Here is a 19,030-nt window from a genome sequence, read left to right as displayed (position 1 = left end):
GTGAATACAGTTTTTTTTTTTATTTGCACACATATACAACACAGTAACATCCTTTAAATATGAATGAATCAGATAAGGCAGGAGAGGTCAAGAAGCAATTATCTACACTCAATTTAAAGCACAAGGAAAATAAACAGCGCAAGGGAAAAGGAAACATTCAGAAATGCAATGTGATTTTAAAAAAATCACAAAAGAAAAAAAGGATTCGAAATGGTAATAAAATGCCTACAAGCTTATCTTCTTGTTGTCAAGTGGTCCCAATCAGTAAGTGTGTGTGAAAGGTGTTCACCTTTTACCTAAATGCAGTATGAAACAGTGAATTTCTCTTTAATTCTGCCCCAAACTGAGAACCAATAAAAAAAAAATTCTTAGCTCAAACTGACCCTCACAAAGACACAGAGACAAATATGTAAATGAGTCAATTATGTCAAATAGTTTATATTCTAATAGTTTATATATTCCTGCACCGATTCTACATTTGTGTGTTCATGTTCTTTCTATTTATGCGTGCTTGTGTGTGCGTGTTTTCTAGGGGGGGGTTCACTGGCCTTGTTAATGCTACCAAGCTTTATCCCAAATACTCGTCACCATGGCAACAATCACTTTATTCTGTGAGTGTATATGTGTGTGCAGCTTGGTAGAGTGATCTGAATGCTGCTGCTGCTTTGTGTGTGTATAAAAGTTATTGTTTGTGTTGTTTGTGTCTGTTAAAGCTACTTTGCTGGCAAACAAATAAAATGCTCATAATCAGTTAATGAGTTTTTGTGCTATTCAAAGCAGACATCGCTGCTGTCAGTCCATGGGAATATATCACAACAAGTACTGGTCAAAGGAAGGGAATATTTACTTATTCTAATAATAATTACATTTTTTTTTACTGTCTTACTATAATAATCATAGCAAATGCATGTAGGTCTGTTCCTTTTAGATGCATTAATTCATCTGGATGAACCTTACTATATTAACTGCCCTTTCTCTTGATGTTCACACAGTGTAGCAGTGGAACAGAAACTGTCAATCAAAAAGCTGTTTGTCTGTGTGCAGCTGTGATGCACTGAAAGTGACCAATCGTAAGATGACCAGAACATCCCTTGGTTTCTGCTTGAAAACTCTTAAAAGCCAGATCAGTTGGATTTCTTAGGATATTTAGGGCTTTTTTACCTTTATAACCACCTGTTAGCGTTTCTGCCTTCCATGTCTCGTCTATTTGATTGGATGAAGATGACTTGCAGTTTTTTGCTTTGTGCTCTGAGAGATGCTCTAGTTGTAAAACATTAGTGCATGCATATACATTACGTAAAGTCTACACAATTGTTCATGAGTCATTTAATAAATCCGAGCTGCAGCTCAGCATTCATTAGCGTAATTAGCTGCTCTTTTCCTGCCCCCTCAAGAAAAGTTGAGACTGGATAAACTGCAAGCATGTCACTACTAGTTGAGTTTGGTCAGAACCACTATAATTAAAAGCAGATTGTTATTTATGTCTGCAGTAATTTTAACTTGGTGGTATTGCTCTGCAATGGCAGTGAACATGACACCGATTAGTTAAACCCAGGATAGAAGCACATGAAGTGGCTTGCAGCAACTGTGGGGAGGGGTAAAACCTTATCAATAGTGTGCCCTATATGAGATATGCCAGTTGGATGTGTAGAAGGATATGAGATGAATTATCAGCCAATGAGGGTTGGCGTTAAGATCAACCGTTATCAGATGTACTTGGACTGCCAATTAAATTTGGCTTCGTGGTTTGCCTGAAAACCTGTTGTGCTCATTTCCTAATAAGCAAAATGCTAGAGCGTACATCTATTTTCATGTTATTTAAAGCACTTTGCAAGTACATTTTGTGAAGTGCTATATCACCACCAAACTGGGCCACCTTCAAACCCCCTGCCACCTGCTCCTGTATCAAAGACTCCTTAACCAAACGGCCTCAATCAGTCCCACTCAGCCCCCACCTCTCAACCCTACTGTCACTCAGCACCAGATCCCCACAGGGCTGGATCTCAGTCCCCTACTGTATCCCCTGGACACCTATGACTGTTTAATAAACCACCGAACCAACATCATAGTCAAGTATGCTGATGACACCAACGTGGTTGGGCTCATCTCTGATGAAGATGACACAGCCTTCAGGGAAGAGGTAGAGAATGTGTCCTGTTGGTGCTCAAAAAATAATCTGAAGCTGAGCTCATAATGGACTTCAGGAGGCTCAGACAGGTCCACTCATTATAAATGGAGAACAGGTGGAATCTGTCTCCATCTTTAGGTTTCTTGGCACCCACATCTCAGCCAATCTCACCTGAACCCACTTCCTCTGTGTCCTGAGGAAAAATAACCTGGACTAGAAGCTGCTGCTGGCCTTCAGCTTCAGCTGCTTGCTGTCTTATTTGTGTTTACATAAAAGAAGAAACACATTTTATGTACACCAGCTGCCGCTCCCTTACCCTTCTGGTTGTCAAGCAGGAAATTGCTATCCTCATTGCCTCCAGTGATGGCGTAGGAGACGCCATCTCCGTCCGGGTCGTTGGCATGAACGATGGCAACCAGAGTGTCAGGACCGGCATCCTCACTTAGGAAGGTCTTATAACTAACAGAGAGGAAGAGAGAAAGATGTGTTATTTCTTTACTGCATACAAGCACTTTGCAGACCTAAAGAGATGAAGGATGTCATGAAAGGGTATTAATGTATGAAAAGAAAAATAGGCTGATGCCAGAATGAGAAAAAAGTTCAATAAAAAAGTAGAAGAAATAAAAGTGTGAAAGAGACAGTGGAGCGAGAGGAGAGGTGAAGATGAAGTGAAAACAGATGGAAGAGAACAGTGGGATTAAAAATAGATTCTGAGTTAAAAACAAACTTAATTAACAGATTGACTCTGTGGGCGAGAGACCCAGACAGCGACAGGGGTGAGGCAGGAAAAAAAAAGAGAGAGAAAGCTCACAGCTGATGTTCATTATTAAACAAAGTTGTATTAACAATTCAAAAGGTGACAAAAAATGAAAACGGCTGCAAAGAGTAGAAGAATGAGGATAATTCTTACACGCTCTGTGAAAAGATGGGTGCCTCGTCATTGGTGTTGGCGACTCGGATGCGGATTGAGGCTGTCCCGGTGCGAGGGGGTGTTCCTGCATCCACTGCAACCACCAAAAACTCATAGATGTGATTAGGGCGCTCATAGTCCAAGCGACGGGCGGGGCTGACCACACCCCCAGATGTGATGCTGAAGTCACTGCTGGGAACGAAGTATGAGATCTCCGAGTTTATCCCGGAGTCACAGTCCCGGGCAAGTACTGGATGGGAGGTGGGTAGGGTGAGGAGAGAGGTGAAAGAAGAAAGAAAATTAGTTGTAAAGTGCAGAAGATAACGCGGGGTAAATAAGGAACAGAAAGAAGGGCTCAGAGAAGATGGTTGTAAAGATAGAGGTGAGAGGAGTAGGAAACAGAGATGAAGAGATTGGATAAGGTGGAAAAAGAAGAAGAAGGGAGACATTTTTATTAATAACTTAGTTTGTACACTGTTGTAATGTATGTATGATTATGTGTACTTGTCTGTCTCTGTAAGGACCAATCTGAGTTTGCAGCCTTGAGATTGATGTAGTTAGTCTTCACTGTAGGATAAAATCTTCAAAGACGTGCTTGGAGGTTCAGACATAGTTTTAAGGTTCAGGTTCGGTTAAGGAGCTCAGTAATGTAGTATGTCAACAAGAGTCCTCGCAAAGATAGAGGGTAAAATAAGCATGTGTGTGAGGATGTGATGCTGGCTGCTCGCCTAATAAGAGCAAAGCCTCGCTGAAGTTGGAGTGTTTGATCTCAACCAGTCACCAGCAGCTATGACAGATGGCTCTGACTCACACACACACACACACACACACACACACAGATGAGCTGTACAGTCTAACCACAGGTGTAATGTGTTGGTTTTGTGTTCACACAGACCCTACTTGACAGATCAGTGTGTGTGTTACCTTGCAGCAGTGAGGTTCCAGGTGCGATGCTCTCAGGTATGTTGTCTCTGGTGTAGATAGAGTGGAGGAACTCTGGTGTGCAGTCATTCTCATCCGTTATGTGTACAACCACCTGCAGGGAGCATCCCACTGTTATTATCTGGTATCAGATTATACTTTATGTTGGTTTCATATTCATTTCAGCGTGAGCCAGCAGGAGCGAACAGGTGAGTTATTTCATCACAGTAAGTAAAGCTTTGGGAAGTATGACACACAAAAAAAGAATTGGGTCACACATAATCACTGATTCGACTACATTTTAATGACTGCTACAGTAGATAAAGATGGAGCTTTATCTGCTGATTTATCTGATTTATCTACACTCCATGTATAGTGGCAACTCAAGCTGCGACTATACATAGAGTGTATAAAATTTATAATCAGGAGTCTTCACAAAACAAAGTTAACTTAGGGTTCTTAACTTATTTGTCCTTAAAACATTGTCCTGTGGTTTGCATGTGCCACTTTTTTCTGAATAAAAAAGCCATCTTCATGAAATTTAATGGTTAAGCAATGATTTGACAGACACAGCTGGTAGGGATGTAATCAGTTTTTTCAATTTGATTACAAGAGCAGTATTTTGTGATTCATCAGGGTGGCGTTATTTTATGTCAGAGCTTTTTTGATTGTATAATGCAGTTTATTATGGGATACACACACAAAAGAAGAAATCAGGCAGACAAATTCTTTGTTTCAGGTTTATATTAAACTAATCAAAATCAAAAGACCCAATCAAACCAGTGCCTATGACAGAATGAAGAGAAAAACCATGAAGATGTAAATTTAAAGTCATTTTTGTTTTGTTTTCAGACATTTTCTATTTCTTATCACAAGAAACTAGAATGTCTTAGTGTAAAATTCACAGCAGACACTCTGACTTTATTAAACGTATATACTTTTCAAGATAATTGAAGCAAACATTGTGAAGACATGTCCTCTGGTCAAGGATGAAAAATATTTTCTCGTTCTCCCCACTTCTCCTTCAAACGTCCTAAACCTTGAGCCTCTGCATCATCACCTCTCTGCTGTTTCAGTTTAGTTTCACCCACTATCCCGAGCTCCTGGAGCCCAACCAAAATGCTATTTTCCATTCCCATAAAGCCTGATTTAACTGGTAAGGCTGCAGACATGACCACTTGAGCACAGATTTTCTCGGCAGTCCTGAACCTTTGACACACCACCTGTTCAGTAATAACAGCAGGGCAGAGGAGAGGCGAGCAGAGAGGATTTAGATGCATGACTGCTTCTGCAAACATGCACTGAATATTTAGAAGCGTAAACAGTAATGCTATTCCTTATTAGTTTTTTTTTTTACATCCAACTCAACAGGTGAATATATATTTCCTATGCTGAAAGACTGATACAAAAGAAAGAAGCACATACACACCTTTTTACATCGGAGAGACACAAAGGCAGAAGCACTGACTGCAGTCACTGTGGTGCAAATAGTAATCACTTGATAACAGTAATTACTTGATTTTATCCTTTGCTGCACATGATTTGTGTGACTTATTTTTACTGACAGAAAACATTTTTCATTTCTGGGGGATTCATTTGTGCATGAAGAATAAGAGCAAGTGTTTATTAGTAATAGAAAACATTGTTAAAGTTGAGAGCTTTATGAAATACACTTTTTCTACACAAATACACTTTTTCTGTAATATCTGCTAAGAAATTGATTTCATATGGTTAATAGATTTGACCAGTTGTTACTTGAAAGTGATAAATACAAAAACCAAGTAAAAACACAAAGATAACACCGTTTGACAGGCATGAAGAGCTTTCAGCTGAGAACTTGGCATTTCTTCTGTTTATCCATCTTCAGTACTGTTGATCCCTCTATTGTTTGCTGAAGCTTTATCAGAAATGGTTTCAACTGAAGGGTGGTTGGGAAACCATTGTTAAAGAAGGCGGAGAGTAAAGGCTAAGTTGTGCCAAATTATATAAGAACTGGAATGAAAATCATTGGAAACAGGTCTTCTGGAGTGATGAATTCAAACTTTTTTTGTTTCAAATTTTCATGAGTATGTACAGAGGTGGTTGGAAGAAAAGGACAGGAGTGAGTATGTACAGTCATTCATGGTGTGGGGCTGCATTTCAGCCAGTGGTGTTGGAGATCTAGCCTCTGATCTCCCAGCACGATATCATAGCAAACCATGTAATAGACAGGCCGGTCCACCGTGTCCATTTCACGCTTCAGGCCTCTCCAAAGAGTGAAATGAACACACGTGCACAAATTTTAGTACCAGCAGGGGGAGATACTATATTTAAAGCCAAGAGGTCGCTAGTGAGCAAGGAAGGTATGAAATACATTCCAGTGTCCTTCATCACTAGAGACAATTAAGCTAGGTGGCTAATATGTATTTAAATGTGTTAATAATGTATGTTTAAACACTTTCATGTGATTATTTTCATGGTAGCCTGGAATAAAAATATCTCCCTCTGCTGGTACTGCAACTTGCATGCATATCCATTTTACACTTTGGAGAGACTTGGTGTGTCTATTAGACATTTTTGGATCTCCACCAAGTAGACAAAAGGTCATGTACCTAAATTTTGGGGGAAAATTCCCATCAGCCAATTCCCATATACTGGGTGAAGATGGATTCTTTATATAGTTCAGGCAAAGACAAGTGTACTTATAAACTAATGGTTCAATAACAAACCAATAGCTGCTCACGGACATAATTTTTTTTAACCTAAATTCCCTTCTCTGTTATATATTTAAAGATGTTTTTCCTTTACAGGTGGCAAAGAGATGCTATTTTAGTGTGTTATTGAAACTATCTTGAAGTCTTGGGGTTTCTATATTGAGAAAATTGGGAAAACGTGTGTAGTCTAGATTCATATAATATTAACAGTCAAAAAAAGGTACTAAGCTTGACACCAAATGTCAATATAAAGCTGTTCGACTGAACAATGGAAAGAGACAGAGACATGTTGACGGCTTTAAAATGTCTGATGAAGGTGATGAAGCCAGAGGCAACATAAGCAGTGCTGCAAAACCCCCTCTCTCTCTTTTACATGCACACGCACTCACTCACACACACACACGCACACATGCACACACACACACACACACACACTGGCATGCACGAACAGGCAGGGCATTTATAGTGAATTAGCCAGCCAAGCTTATAGAGCAGCAGTGGCCTTTGGGGGACACTGGTAGTTTAGCAGCTATTCTCTCTGTGTCTCAACCATCTGGACACTGAGAGCAGGTGATAATGGATTTCTCTTGGTGTGTGTGCTTGTGGGAGTGTGTGTTAATGTGAACAGATGTAGATATCTGTTGTAGTAAGTCTTCAAAGCTTACTCTGAGGGTAAAAGTCAGTACTTAGCAGCCAGGCTTTTGCACTTTACGTATGTGTGTATGTGTGTGTGTGTGTGTGTGTGTGCTCGAGCCACATATAATCTATTATTGTGCAAACCCTGTAACAAAATAAAAAGAAAGCTCCTGCACCACAAAACTGCTGATTCCTAAGTGATTCCTAAATTCTGAACGCAGCTTTGAACTTGTGCATTTCACTGAGTTTTCATCGTGAGAGCTTCACGGGATGCTCAGCAGTTTGTTTTTAGTGGTATGCTTGCAAAATAAACACATAAATTTAATAAACAGTAAATGAAAGAGTTGCATCACAGCATCTGATTCAGCAGCAGCACTTTCTTTCTCATTTTAAATTAATGAGTTTTCATCAGAGAAGTGGTATGCCGAACTGTCAAGGGTCAACACCCTTACATGTTCTCAGATATGTGTGATGATGAGCTGTGGATTTATTTCAGAGGCTGTGGTAACACTTACAACTCTGTATTGACCTTCCAATTCACACCATAATACTCCATGGCCATCATGTGATTCGACTGTAAGAGTTTAATATGCCATTGATGTGTGAACACTTAGAGTGCCTACCATTCTCCACCAGTTATCAGATATAATAAATTATTTTCAATCACTCTCTAACTTCTGTTTTCAATTATCAGGTTGTCTGAGTGTTATTTTTCCCTGGTTATTGTTTTAACTGCAGTGCACGGGACCATAACTTTGTCCCAAAAGATAAAGCTGTGTGTTAAAGCTGTAGCTACATGCTGTTGACATGGATGTATAAATTTAGAGCTTGCATTCACACATCAAACTTGTAAAAGTATTAGTCACTTTACACAGATTAATAAATAGTATATTTGCATGCTTGGTAGTGTAGCTGTACCTCTGCCACGCTGCTAAGGCCGGTGTCGGGTTCAGAAGCTCGGACCTGCAGGGTGTGCAGGTTGTGACCACTCTCATAGTCGACGTTCCTGGTGAGGCTAAGCGCTCCGCTCTCCTGGTTGATGCTAAACAAATTCCCTGGATTAACCAGTAGCATGTATGAGAGACTCTTCTTCTGGAAGGAGACAGCATGGACAACTGCAACTCTACATGGACGTGGACATAAACACACACAAAGCAAGAAATTTAAGCAACATTAGCAACAGTTTTCTTACCAGAAAGAGAAAATAAAGGGAAAAATAGACTTGAGTTCTCCAAGATTTTATGAAATCCTTTTCTTAGACCTCTATCTTCTGCTGAATCAGATAAAATACTGTGTTAGTTTTAATGTATGTGTGCACCACTTCACAGTCAGCTCCAAGTCATGTCTTAGCATGGCTTAGCAAAAATACTGCAGCCGCGGGGGAACTGTTAGCTAAGCCCCCTAAAAGTAGAAAATATCGAGAAATTTCCATATCTTTTGTAGTTCTTTAAATGTCATTACACATTGGTTGTGACATTTCCTTACCTACTTTAGCACTGTTGTTATTTTTATTGCTTGTATTCCTGTTTTTATCTGTGTAAAGCACTTTGAATTTCTTTGAATGAACTTGGTGTGCCTTGCCCAAAGTATAAACATGACCACAGGTCTGCAGAAAGCTGATCTGCATTTCTTTTTCCAAACAGACTTATAAAGTGAAGAGGAGCTGTGACGTGCTGGTCGAGCTCCAGTGCTGCGTTTAAAGTCTGCAGCCTTCATGGATTATTCTGAACTCAGACACCATTGCAACCCGATTAATCAATTTAACATAAACTAACACACAGGTATGCACAGACGCACATACGGTCAGAGGACACGTGCATGTGAGGACATAAAAACAAATAAAAGGGACATAATGGAAGAAGAGACACACAGAAACCACATGCAGAGATACACCCACAGACACACTGCTCACAGGGTGGCATGGATACTTGGATATTAATACAATGTGCTTTACGCCAGCAGCCCCGAGGATTCACACACACACTCTCCTTCATGTTTATCCAGACCTCGCTTTTAATAAATATTTGAATTTGCCACACTTTCAAATTCTCAGCCTCAGGCCACACTCATACATCTGGGTCCTCTTCAACCACCTCCACCCACCCCAGCCTTCTCTGCATCATCCCTCTATCCTTCATTTTCTTCTCTTCCCTCTCCTTCCTTCCTCTATCATCCCTTCACGCTCTCCACATCCCTCCACCTCTCCCTCCTCCTCCTTCTTCTTCTTTCCTTTTGTCTCGCTCTACAGGGCTCATCTTTTCATGCATCACATGACATGCAAAGCAAGGGAGCAGGCACACACAGACAGACACACATATGCACAAAATGCCATTTTCACATTCTGTGTCTGAGGCAGTGGAATGCAAATCATGTTTCTGTATATATGGAGTCAGAAATATAAACAGACACTTTTGTTAATAAAACCTACTCACAACAATAGTAGCAGATGTAAGATTACAAGTACTTCTAATATGTCTCTCTGTGTATAACCCTGTCAGTAACATATACAAACATATAAATTAAAAGCACATAAAACTGGTACCTGTTGGATCACTTCTAATGCAGTTGCTTGATACAAAGCAGCATAAGGTGCTGTATCAAAACTTGTACTAATGGATCATACAGGAAATATGCGCTTAGTATTTATTTTTATGTGTTAACTGCCAGGCATTTTGGTTTGTACACATCTGTACATCCATGCAAAGGGTGAACCCGTCATTGTCAATAGACCACACAAGATGGCGTCTTCTGGTTTAACTGGTGTAACTGGTGGAGGCCTAAATGCTAAAAATAAGACTTCAGAATTTGTCGAGTAGAGAAGGATCTGTAACAAGGAATGATAAGAAAAAGAAAAACTTAACACTGTCACTTTCACCTTTTTTACTTATTGAGGTTTATATTTCAGAAAGCATGCGTGTAGCAAAAAGCTTCTTTTAAGTTACAGTTTTTCTCAGTCGCTTTGGTGCGTTTCTCAGAACACCATTAACATTTGCACAGCAGTTAGTGCATTTCCCAAAACAATTAGTGCTACAGTCACTTGTTCACTGTAGAATACATGTAAACATAAAATCACCCATTTGGTAGAGCCTCCTCATGAGTGACAGCTGTAATTCACCTGAGATCAATTGTTCAATTTCGGAGACATTTCCAGGAAAAATGATACAGAAAGGTATAGGATTTGCTTGACAGATGGCCAATTTTTGGCATGTGATAACTAGTTCAACAATTTTGTGTGTGATGACTCAAGCAATGGATGTATGACTATTCGTTTTATTGGGAATGACTATTCAGCATCCATAGGTATGATTACTTTTGACTGACATGACATAAGCAAATGGAAATGTCAGAAAGCAGCAGGGAAATGTATGGAAGCAACTGATTCATGTCCAAAATCATTTGCAGTTTGTTCAGAGAGAGGAGAAATTGCTACTATGATGTGCACAAATGACTGAGTGTTGTGGAGGTTGAACTAATAGTTATGAGAATTTCAATTCTGATCTGAGAAACGCACCAAAGCGACTGAGAAAAACTGTAACAACTTATACTGCAAATAAACATCCAATGCTATTCTTTGGGAGTTTCACTGTATGTATGCATAAGGCATATATTTCCAAAGAAACTGGTAAACCTGTGAGACCTAATTGACTTGTGAAGGGCTAAAATGTATAATAGCAGTCTGGCAGTTTAGATGAAATGTCTCAGATGCCATCTTGCATTTTACAGGATTTAAAAGATTAGCCACTAAGATCTTGACGTATTACAGAACTTTCGAGTGTCTTGGAGTGTATACAACTTACTAAATGTGAAGCCTCAACAGCATAGCCAGGTGGTTATAATGCTGTAAGTGTTATTCACAGAGCATACACACAAACAAGGGATAACAATATGTCAAACTGCTGTAGGGACTCACGGTTGGCCAACGGGTATGTTCTCTGGTACATTCAGGCTGTACGTGGAATTGGTGAACTGGGGTGGCCGATAGCCTGCAAGGATAGCAACAGTGGCTGGTGGCCCTTTACGACCATGTCCATCCACTGCCTGAACCCGAAGGAGGTACTCCTTACTGGGGGTCAAAGGTCGACCGGTTGTCCTGATCTCCCCAGAACGATGGTCCACCTCGAAGCACTCCTCATCACCTTTATAAAGAGAAAAGGAAACTCTGCCTTTAAAAACATTAATTTAAATGATAGATAGATAGATAGATAGATAGATAGATAGATAGATAGATAGATAGATAGATAGATAGATAGATAGATAGATAGATAGATAGATAGATAGATAGATAGATAGATAGATAGATAGATAGATAGATAGATAGATAGATAGATAGATAGATAGATAGATAGATAGATAGCAGCCACAGCTGTCCAATTATAAAACTAAATAAGGTAATATGAAGCTAGAGGGATTCTCTGAGTATGTTTATTTCTGTGTGTGTTTGTGATTAACACGTTTTGAAGAGTCCCCACTGGAGAAGAGAAGGAAGAGGGAAGGGAGCAGTAGAAATGTGGAGACAATTTGACAAAAGAGAAAGAAAGCAGACATGGAAACTTTGAGAAGAGGAGGACAAGAAGAAAAGTACAGTTTAAAGTTTGCTTAGCCTCTCTGTCCACCATAATAACTGCCATCATCACCTCTTGGGCTGGTGCAGAGTCCAACAATTTCAGTAGCTTTCATCCTATATTCTATCTATTATTTATTTCTAAAATCCCTGAGAAAATAGTTGTGTCTCAGGTTCTTGCTCACTTGTTTGGCAATAATCTTTTTGAACAGTTTCAGTCTAGTTTCTGTCCCATTGATTCTCAAGAAAACAGCCTTTGCAAAATTCACCAATGACCTCCTAATAGCAGCTGACTCTAGTCTATTAACCATTCCTCTTCTTTATTTCCATTACTATTTATGCAATTGCAGACTATCACACTATGTCCCATAATATCCTTCTTGACAGACTAGCCTCTACTGGAATTAATAAACCACCCATAAACTGGTTTAATTTCCATTTTTAAATCCTATCCTGGTTCAGTCAACTTAAATATCTCAGCTGAAATTTTCATTTCCAGTTATACCACTTGTTCTCCAGGGATCTGTTTTGGGGCCTCACCTATTTATCAACTGTCTATTTCCTTCTTTTGTAAAATTATCAGCATTTCAATTTCCATTGTTATGGTGATGACACCCAGCTCTACCTGTCAGCCAAACCTACCACCACTCTCCCAGCCACCTTCCTCCAGGAAATCAAATCCTGGTTTTTCTCATTGGCATCCAGAATGTCAAAAATTTTCCCTCCCGATCGACAACTCCTCAGTTTCTCCTTCCCCTCAGGTTAAGAGTCTGGGTGTCATCCTTGACAGCACACTTATTATGTCACTTGCTCCTCATACTTCCATCTTTGTAACATTAATATATAAAGACATTAATGTCTGTCTGTCACAACCAATAGTACTCCCATCTTTATTCACACCTTGGTTATGTCCTACATGGCTTCCTGTATATCTCTTTCTCTCATATCCATCCATAACTTTCAACTGGTCCAGAAGTAGTCACAGAAGTTTCTCCATTTATCACATCACATCTGTTGTTCAGCAGCTTCACTAGCTCCCAGTTAAATATCGTATTGATCTTAAGATTCTGCTCCTCACCTTAAAGGCAATCCATAACCTCCCTCTGCAGTACCTCTCTGAACTACTGCACGTTACACACCCATTCACATCCTCAGGGTTTCTTCTTCTCTTCTTCTTACTATGCCTTATGCCTGTTTGACTACCAAACAGTTGCTTCAGTTCCTCTGTTCCTCACCTCTGGAATTGCCTCCCATGAAACATCTGTAACACTGATTCTCTCCACTTTCAATTCCCATCTCATAATGCACCTCTTTAAACTGTCATACTCACTCTGCTGGTCTTCCACCTGTCATATGAATCCTCTGTTCTTAATTACTTTATATATTTTAAGCTTGTTTTACTGACTTGATTGATATTTTCTTGGTTCATTCTTGCACTTTTTTAAAACTCTTTTGTGTAAGGTTTTGAAAGGTACCCATTACAAAATGTGTTTTTATTATTGTTATTATTGTTAAAAACAAAGATAGGCAAAGTAAGGTACCACTCACAAAGGCCTAGACAACATCCGCGACCCCTAGACAACTGCTAGTTACTAAAAAAAGATTTGTATTCCCCAATTGGTTGGCAAGTGGTTGGTGGCCGAGGGAAAGTGGTTACAAAGAGGAAACCCATCCTGCCTGCTGCAGCCATCCATAGTTTGCATGGAAGATGTGTCTTGTCTGCATAAACGTGCTAACTAACCACAGAGCAATAGTGAAACTTGAAAAAAAGTGTGACACAGGCACACAACGAAACAAAGAGGCAAAGGCTGTATATCATGTCATGAATAGAAAGAAGATGAAAGGTTAGAATGGGCGGATAAAAAAAGACATGAAGGGCAGAGAAGAATCCCCAGCTGTTGACTGGAGGGTTTTGAACCAGCAGCTGCATCCAACCTGTCAATCATCTTCTCTTGTTTTGACTGCTGAAGGGAGATTTTTCTGACACTTGTTTGTCAAAGTCTCACTAAATGAGTTGTGGTTTGCTTCTAAAGCAGCGGTCTCCAACCTTTTTTGCGCCACAGACCGGTTTATGCCCGACAATATTTTTACAGACCGGCCTTTAAGGTGTCGCGGATAAATACAACAAAATAAAACTAGTACCGGTACCGAAAAAAGAAGATTTATTAATAACACACGTGAAAAGACCCAGGAAAACCGAGTAAACGATAAAAACAATAACAAAATAACGCTGAAAACCGATAAAAACCCTGAAAACCATACATTTCACACCTGAGCCTCAACTCTCGCGGCCCGGTACCAAACGACTCACAGACCGGTACCGGTCCGAGGCCCAGGGGTTGGGGACCGCTGTTCTAAAGCTCCTACAGATTGCCTTTATTGTCTCACTTTCATAATAATCTCTTTTGAATTGAAATTAAAACTGACTTAAAGTAGGTTTCGTTCAGAGACAAGAAGATGCATATTGGTTTCTTGCCCCTGATTGGCATAGCATGAAGACTAGGCAAGAGGCCAGGGAACCAGCTGGCAAACCTGTCCAAAAACTGAATAACAGCACCTCTAAAAGCTCACTGACTCATGCTTTATAACTGCATTCAGTGACCTAAAATATCCAATGACCTGTCCAATTGTTCTGGACAGACATGTAATATATGGTAGTTGTTACTATAGGAAGAAATATATTTTACTGTGGAATAACACTACTATGATTTTGTGAAACTTCTGAAAATAAAAACTGATATCTGTCAACCTCATCTACAGCTAGAGACTGCTATAGATTCTTAAGTTGTCACTTTACAATGGAACCATTAAAATTTGAGATTTTTATTCCAAATAAGTAGGATTCATGGCAGAGGTGGGACCAAGTCATTGTTTTGCAAGTCTCAAGTAAGTCTCAAGTCTTTATCCTCAAGTCTCAAGTCAAGTCTCAAGTAATGTCAGGCAAGTCAGAGTCGAGTCTCAAGTCACTGGTGTAAAAGTCCGAGTCAAGTCACAAGTCTGAAACTTTGAATTTCAAGTCCTTTCGAGTCTTTAAAAAAAAAAAAACAACGAAAAAATAATGTTGCAGTTATGCTAAATGTAAATATTAGACCATGTAATTTTAAAATCTGTGTTTTTCTCAACACATGACAAAATAGTGAACTTAGAAAATATACACAAATTGTGAAATTGCACCTCTATAAAATGCAGCTCAATTAAACCTAGCTCCAAGAATAATTTTCACCGACAGTTCTGAGATAAGCTGCATGTTATTCTTGGATGCGGTTGTAGGACCAGCTTTAAAATCGCATGACAAAAATATCATACACATAAAAAAAAACTGTATCACCAACGTAGCCTGGACAACATTTGCTAGTTAGATGAAGTCAGCTATCTCATCTTAGCATATTTATAATTATACGCTTCTTGGAGTGAGTGCATACACTCATGAAGTTTAGTAACTTCAGGTCACTGCAACAAGCCCAGGTACAGTTTACCGACGGATGGGTGCAGGACCTTGAAATGCACCGTGTAGAACGAAAGACCATCGTACGTATCATAAGTTTACCAGTCTCACAAATTGTCGTCATAAATACACATTCCTTAACCGTTTATTAATAGGACCTTTGAGCTCAACGGTAATTAATTAGTAGTGGAAATAATTTCTGGTAGCATCACAGAAATGTAGCAGTGACAATAATATTGTATGCTGTAATCGTACTGGACAATTAGTGATACAAAAAACCTGTTTTATCCTGTGAATAAAAGTATATGTTTTTGTCAATGTACCATAATAACAGAAGCGAAACGCAATATTGTGTCAGGACAATTCACTATTTATGCACAATAAATAAAGGAGCATAGCGCGACAATTTCTGTTCAGCGCCAGACTTGCTTGTAACCTATATCACCAATTATGTTATGAAAATGACGTATTAACTACTAAAAAACACTGACCTTCGTGTAAATGCTTGGAGCAGACTAACCTGTGAGCTGGAGTGTTCTGGGATGTTATATTTGATCTTTGAATGGCTGCAATCCAGGCCATCCGTCGCGTCTTTGTTACTTCGGAAACATGGCTGAACAATTTCTCTTCAACGAAGTAATCCGATAACAACCGATCTCTTTACCCGTCGGCTTCCCGTGGCTGTCATGCGACCGGCTATTGCAGTTAATAATACAACGGCTTCTTGACATTTTTGTGTTTCTTTTTATCGCTGTATAACTGATTTTAATTGAAAGCCTGCGTGCGCTAGTACCGCTTGCCACGAGTTCCCAGAATCCTTTGCGGTTCTACCCGTGAATGACGTCACATTTTCAATCTCTATCCGGTTGTTCAGTGATGACGCGACGAATCCTACTTCCGGGTCTAAAGTAGTCTGCGTTTAATATGGCTTTTGTGTTGTTAACATGTTTAATGTTATGTATTTTCTTCTATTTGATCTCAAAAAGCTCCTAAAACAGTCAGTGATCACTGTTGACCTCCCTCGGCTTTTATTACCACTAATCATTTATTTAAGCTCAGTTTTTAAAACCTTAGGATGAAACTACAGCCCAGCCCATGCAGCAGTATATGAATGACTAACCTCATATGTGGATGGATCTCAGTTGTTCTCCTGGCTGAAGTTTGGTCCTTTTACAGCATCCTGCCATGCGATTACATTTGTTCCTGACCACCGACAACACTCACATTAACTTTTATTGAGTGGAAAAAAAAGTTAGCTTGTTTATATTAAGCTAACATAGCTGTGTCGCTAGCGGTCACGTAGCACATCATTATATACCAGCTAGCCCAATTTCAGTAACCCTACAAACGTCACTGCTGTTTAGTTTTCTGTCTTCATTTATGCTGGAAGTGATAGCAGAGCTGTACGTTTTAATTTGTTTCCAAAACCCCGCAGTCAGGACATGCTATATTGTATTTAGATAGAAGCTAGCGAGCTAACTCCCTGCTAACTTCTAACTCCGTTAAATGTCATAAATTCCGTTTTCATGGATGCCTGGATGTTAAACTCAATTGTTACACCTGGTAGAGCAGAACGCTGATCATTTTATTAAAGATGAAAGACTTTAGACAGTTTTTCAACTCTCAGTAATGCCATAGTGATCGTTTGATATATGGACCTGCAGCGGAGTTTAGACCCAGACACGGCTAGTGACGTCAGACTGAACAATCGGATATAATATGCGTGTTAAATTTTATATTTGGGGTAAAATATCAAGTCTTTTCAAGTAAACCGGTTCAAGTCCAATTCAAGTCCCAAGTCATTGGTGTAAAAGTCCAAGTCAAGTCACAAGTCTTAGAACATTTTTTCAAGTCAAGTCTAAAGTCATAAAATTAATGACTCGAGTCTGACTCGAGTCCAAGTCATGTGACTCGAGTCCACACCTCTGATTCATGGTACTGCATTTGAGCCCCCTTGTGTAGGTATTTGACTATGCAGAATGAAAGATTTTGGGTATACGGATGTGCTTGCGTGCACTTCAAAAAAACAGAAAACCCCAACAACAATGCTGAATGCTGACTGGTTGAAAGTTGGTCCTAAACAGGAAAGGGAGAGACAGCTGAATTTATCAGCAACATAAAGAACACAGAAAGTGGTTGAAGTGGAAATTATTTTTGAAAGTTTCACTTTATAACTTAGGTCTTCTCCTTGGTTGTTTGGAGGACCTACTAAATATAAAAAACATATTTTAAAAAATCTTGATGGTGACGCCTGACAGGAACTGGATCAGAAGATTTTACATATCAAATACAAACACAAAGGGTTACAAGTTTACAGTTTTATAAGAGTAGCATTCCTGATGATTAGATTGTCTTATTCATTTAATTTTTATAAAATCTAAGTTTAAATTAAAGTGAGTCTTGCAACTTGGTGTTGTTTTAAGTCTATAAAAACATGGCAGAAGGGAATGACAGTGATTTATTTCAGTTTTCTAAGAATATGTTGAGTATATTGAAGAATAACAGAAGATTTTGTAGATATAAAAAAAGAACCATTTGTTTCAACTTTTATTTTTTTAATAGTACAGTGATGTCAGTGAGTGCACACTGTTTTTAAAAAGACCCACAGAAACTGAAACTTTCAACTCATTTTTAAGCCACTAAAACAAAAACTGCAAATTTAGGATGCTGTAACTGATTAAAATAACATTAATGCCCCTAATTGGCTTCACTCACTCTACATGAATATATTTTCACATTGGCATGATGTTAAAAAAACATTTTTAATATAAATTATTGGATTATTCATTCGTACACATGTAGTCACACGCCAAGGGGAAGTAAGAAGCTTTTAATAAGAAAGCATTAGAAATTAGCTCTCAAAATATCTCCCCTTTACTTTCCTCCCCCATTTTTCTTCACTTAAAAAAAAATAAAAAATCCACAGCCACCGGCGCCCATCCGCCCACCCTCTGACTCTCCCACTCGCTGCCTCTCCAGAGACTTCCCTATTATTCCTGAATCTGGGAGCTTTCTTTGCCCCAGGGAGCGATTAACAGCGCAGCTCCATCCCGTTCTTGAGCATTTCTTTCTCCCTCTTCCATTTGATGGTAATTGAAATTCAACAAGTCAAATTTTTATTTATAAATCACTCTTTTGAAAAAAACAGGTTTGTCACACAGAGCCTGGCAGAGCTGCAGCGGACCTAATTACAGATACGAGCGGGAGATAAGAGCAGGAACAAACACATGACAGGTTTTTAGAAAAACTGACTGAAAAAAGATGGAGGTTTGACTGTGGTAGGTAAAAAACACCCCAAAACAATGAAAAAAATACAATGAGTCGGGCGAGTGTTGATATTATAAAAGACGTGTTAATGCATTTGAAATGTATCTTTCATCTTTGAAGGGTTCTTAACATCTTAATAGCTCATTTTCAGCATATACAGTATACAGAAAATATTTATATAGTCATTATGCACAATACAGCAATTTAAATAAGATTTTAACCACTCACCCTCAAGTAGGAAGAACTGAGCTCGTCCTAGTGTCCCATCTCGTTGTCGTGCTGACAGTCGATACACTACAGAGCCTGGTGTTGCATCAGGACCAATAGCAGCCAGGTAAGGTGAGGGAAACATCGCCCACTGCAGGTCAGCCTGACTGGGCATGCTCAGAGTTAACCTGCACAGGTACCAGTCATCACCTGGATAAGAGAGTAAACAAATATGACATTACTACATGTAACTGATTTGAAA

The 19,030-nt window shown here is 39.2% G+C and overlaps 1 protein-coding gene across 1 annotated transcript in view; it reads right to left on the bottom strand.

Annotated features, from left to right (window-relative positions):
• LOC309717583 (neural-cadherin) overlaps positions 1-19,030 on the bottom strand; it is a 145,537-nt gene that overhangs the window by 68,716 nt on the left and 57,791 nt on the right. The window contains exons 2-7 of the mRNA XM_082552258.1: positions 18,790-18,978; positions 11,199-11,424; positions 8,207-8,411; positions 3,963-4,074; positions 3,039-3,288; positions 2,445-2,587 (exon numbers count right to left, since the gene is read on the bottom strand). Of these exons, the coding sequence (XP_082408384.1) occupies positions 2,445-2,587; positions 3,039-3,288; positions 3,963-4,074; positions 8,207-8,411; positions 11,199-11,424; positions 18,790-18,978 (1,125 nt within the window). The remainder of the gene's footprint in view (positions 1-2,444; positions 2,588-3,038; positions 3,289-3,962; positions 4,075-8,206; positions 8,412-11,198; positions 11,425-18,789; positions 18,979-19,030) is intronic.

Source organism: Aulonocara stuartgranti (genome assembly GCF_965226115.1).
Source record: "Aulonocara stuartgranti genome assembly, chromosome: 11".
Lineage (NCBI taxonomy): Eukaryota > Metazoa > Chordata > Actinopteri > Cichliformes > Cichlidae > Aulonocara > Aulonocara stuartgranti.
This window is presented reverse-complemented; position numbering and strand designations above follow the sequence as displayed.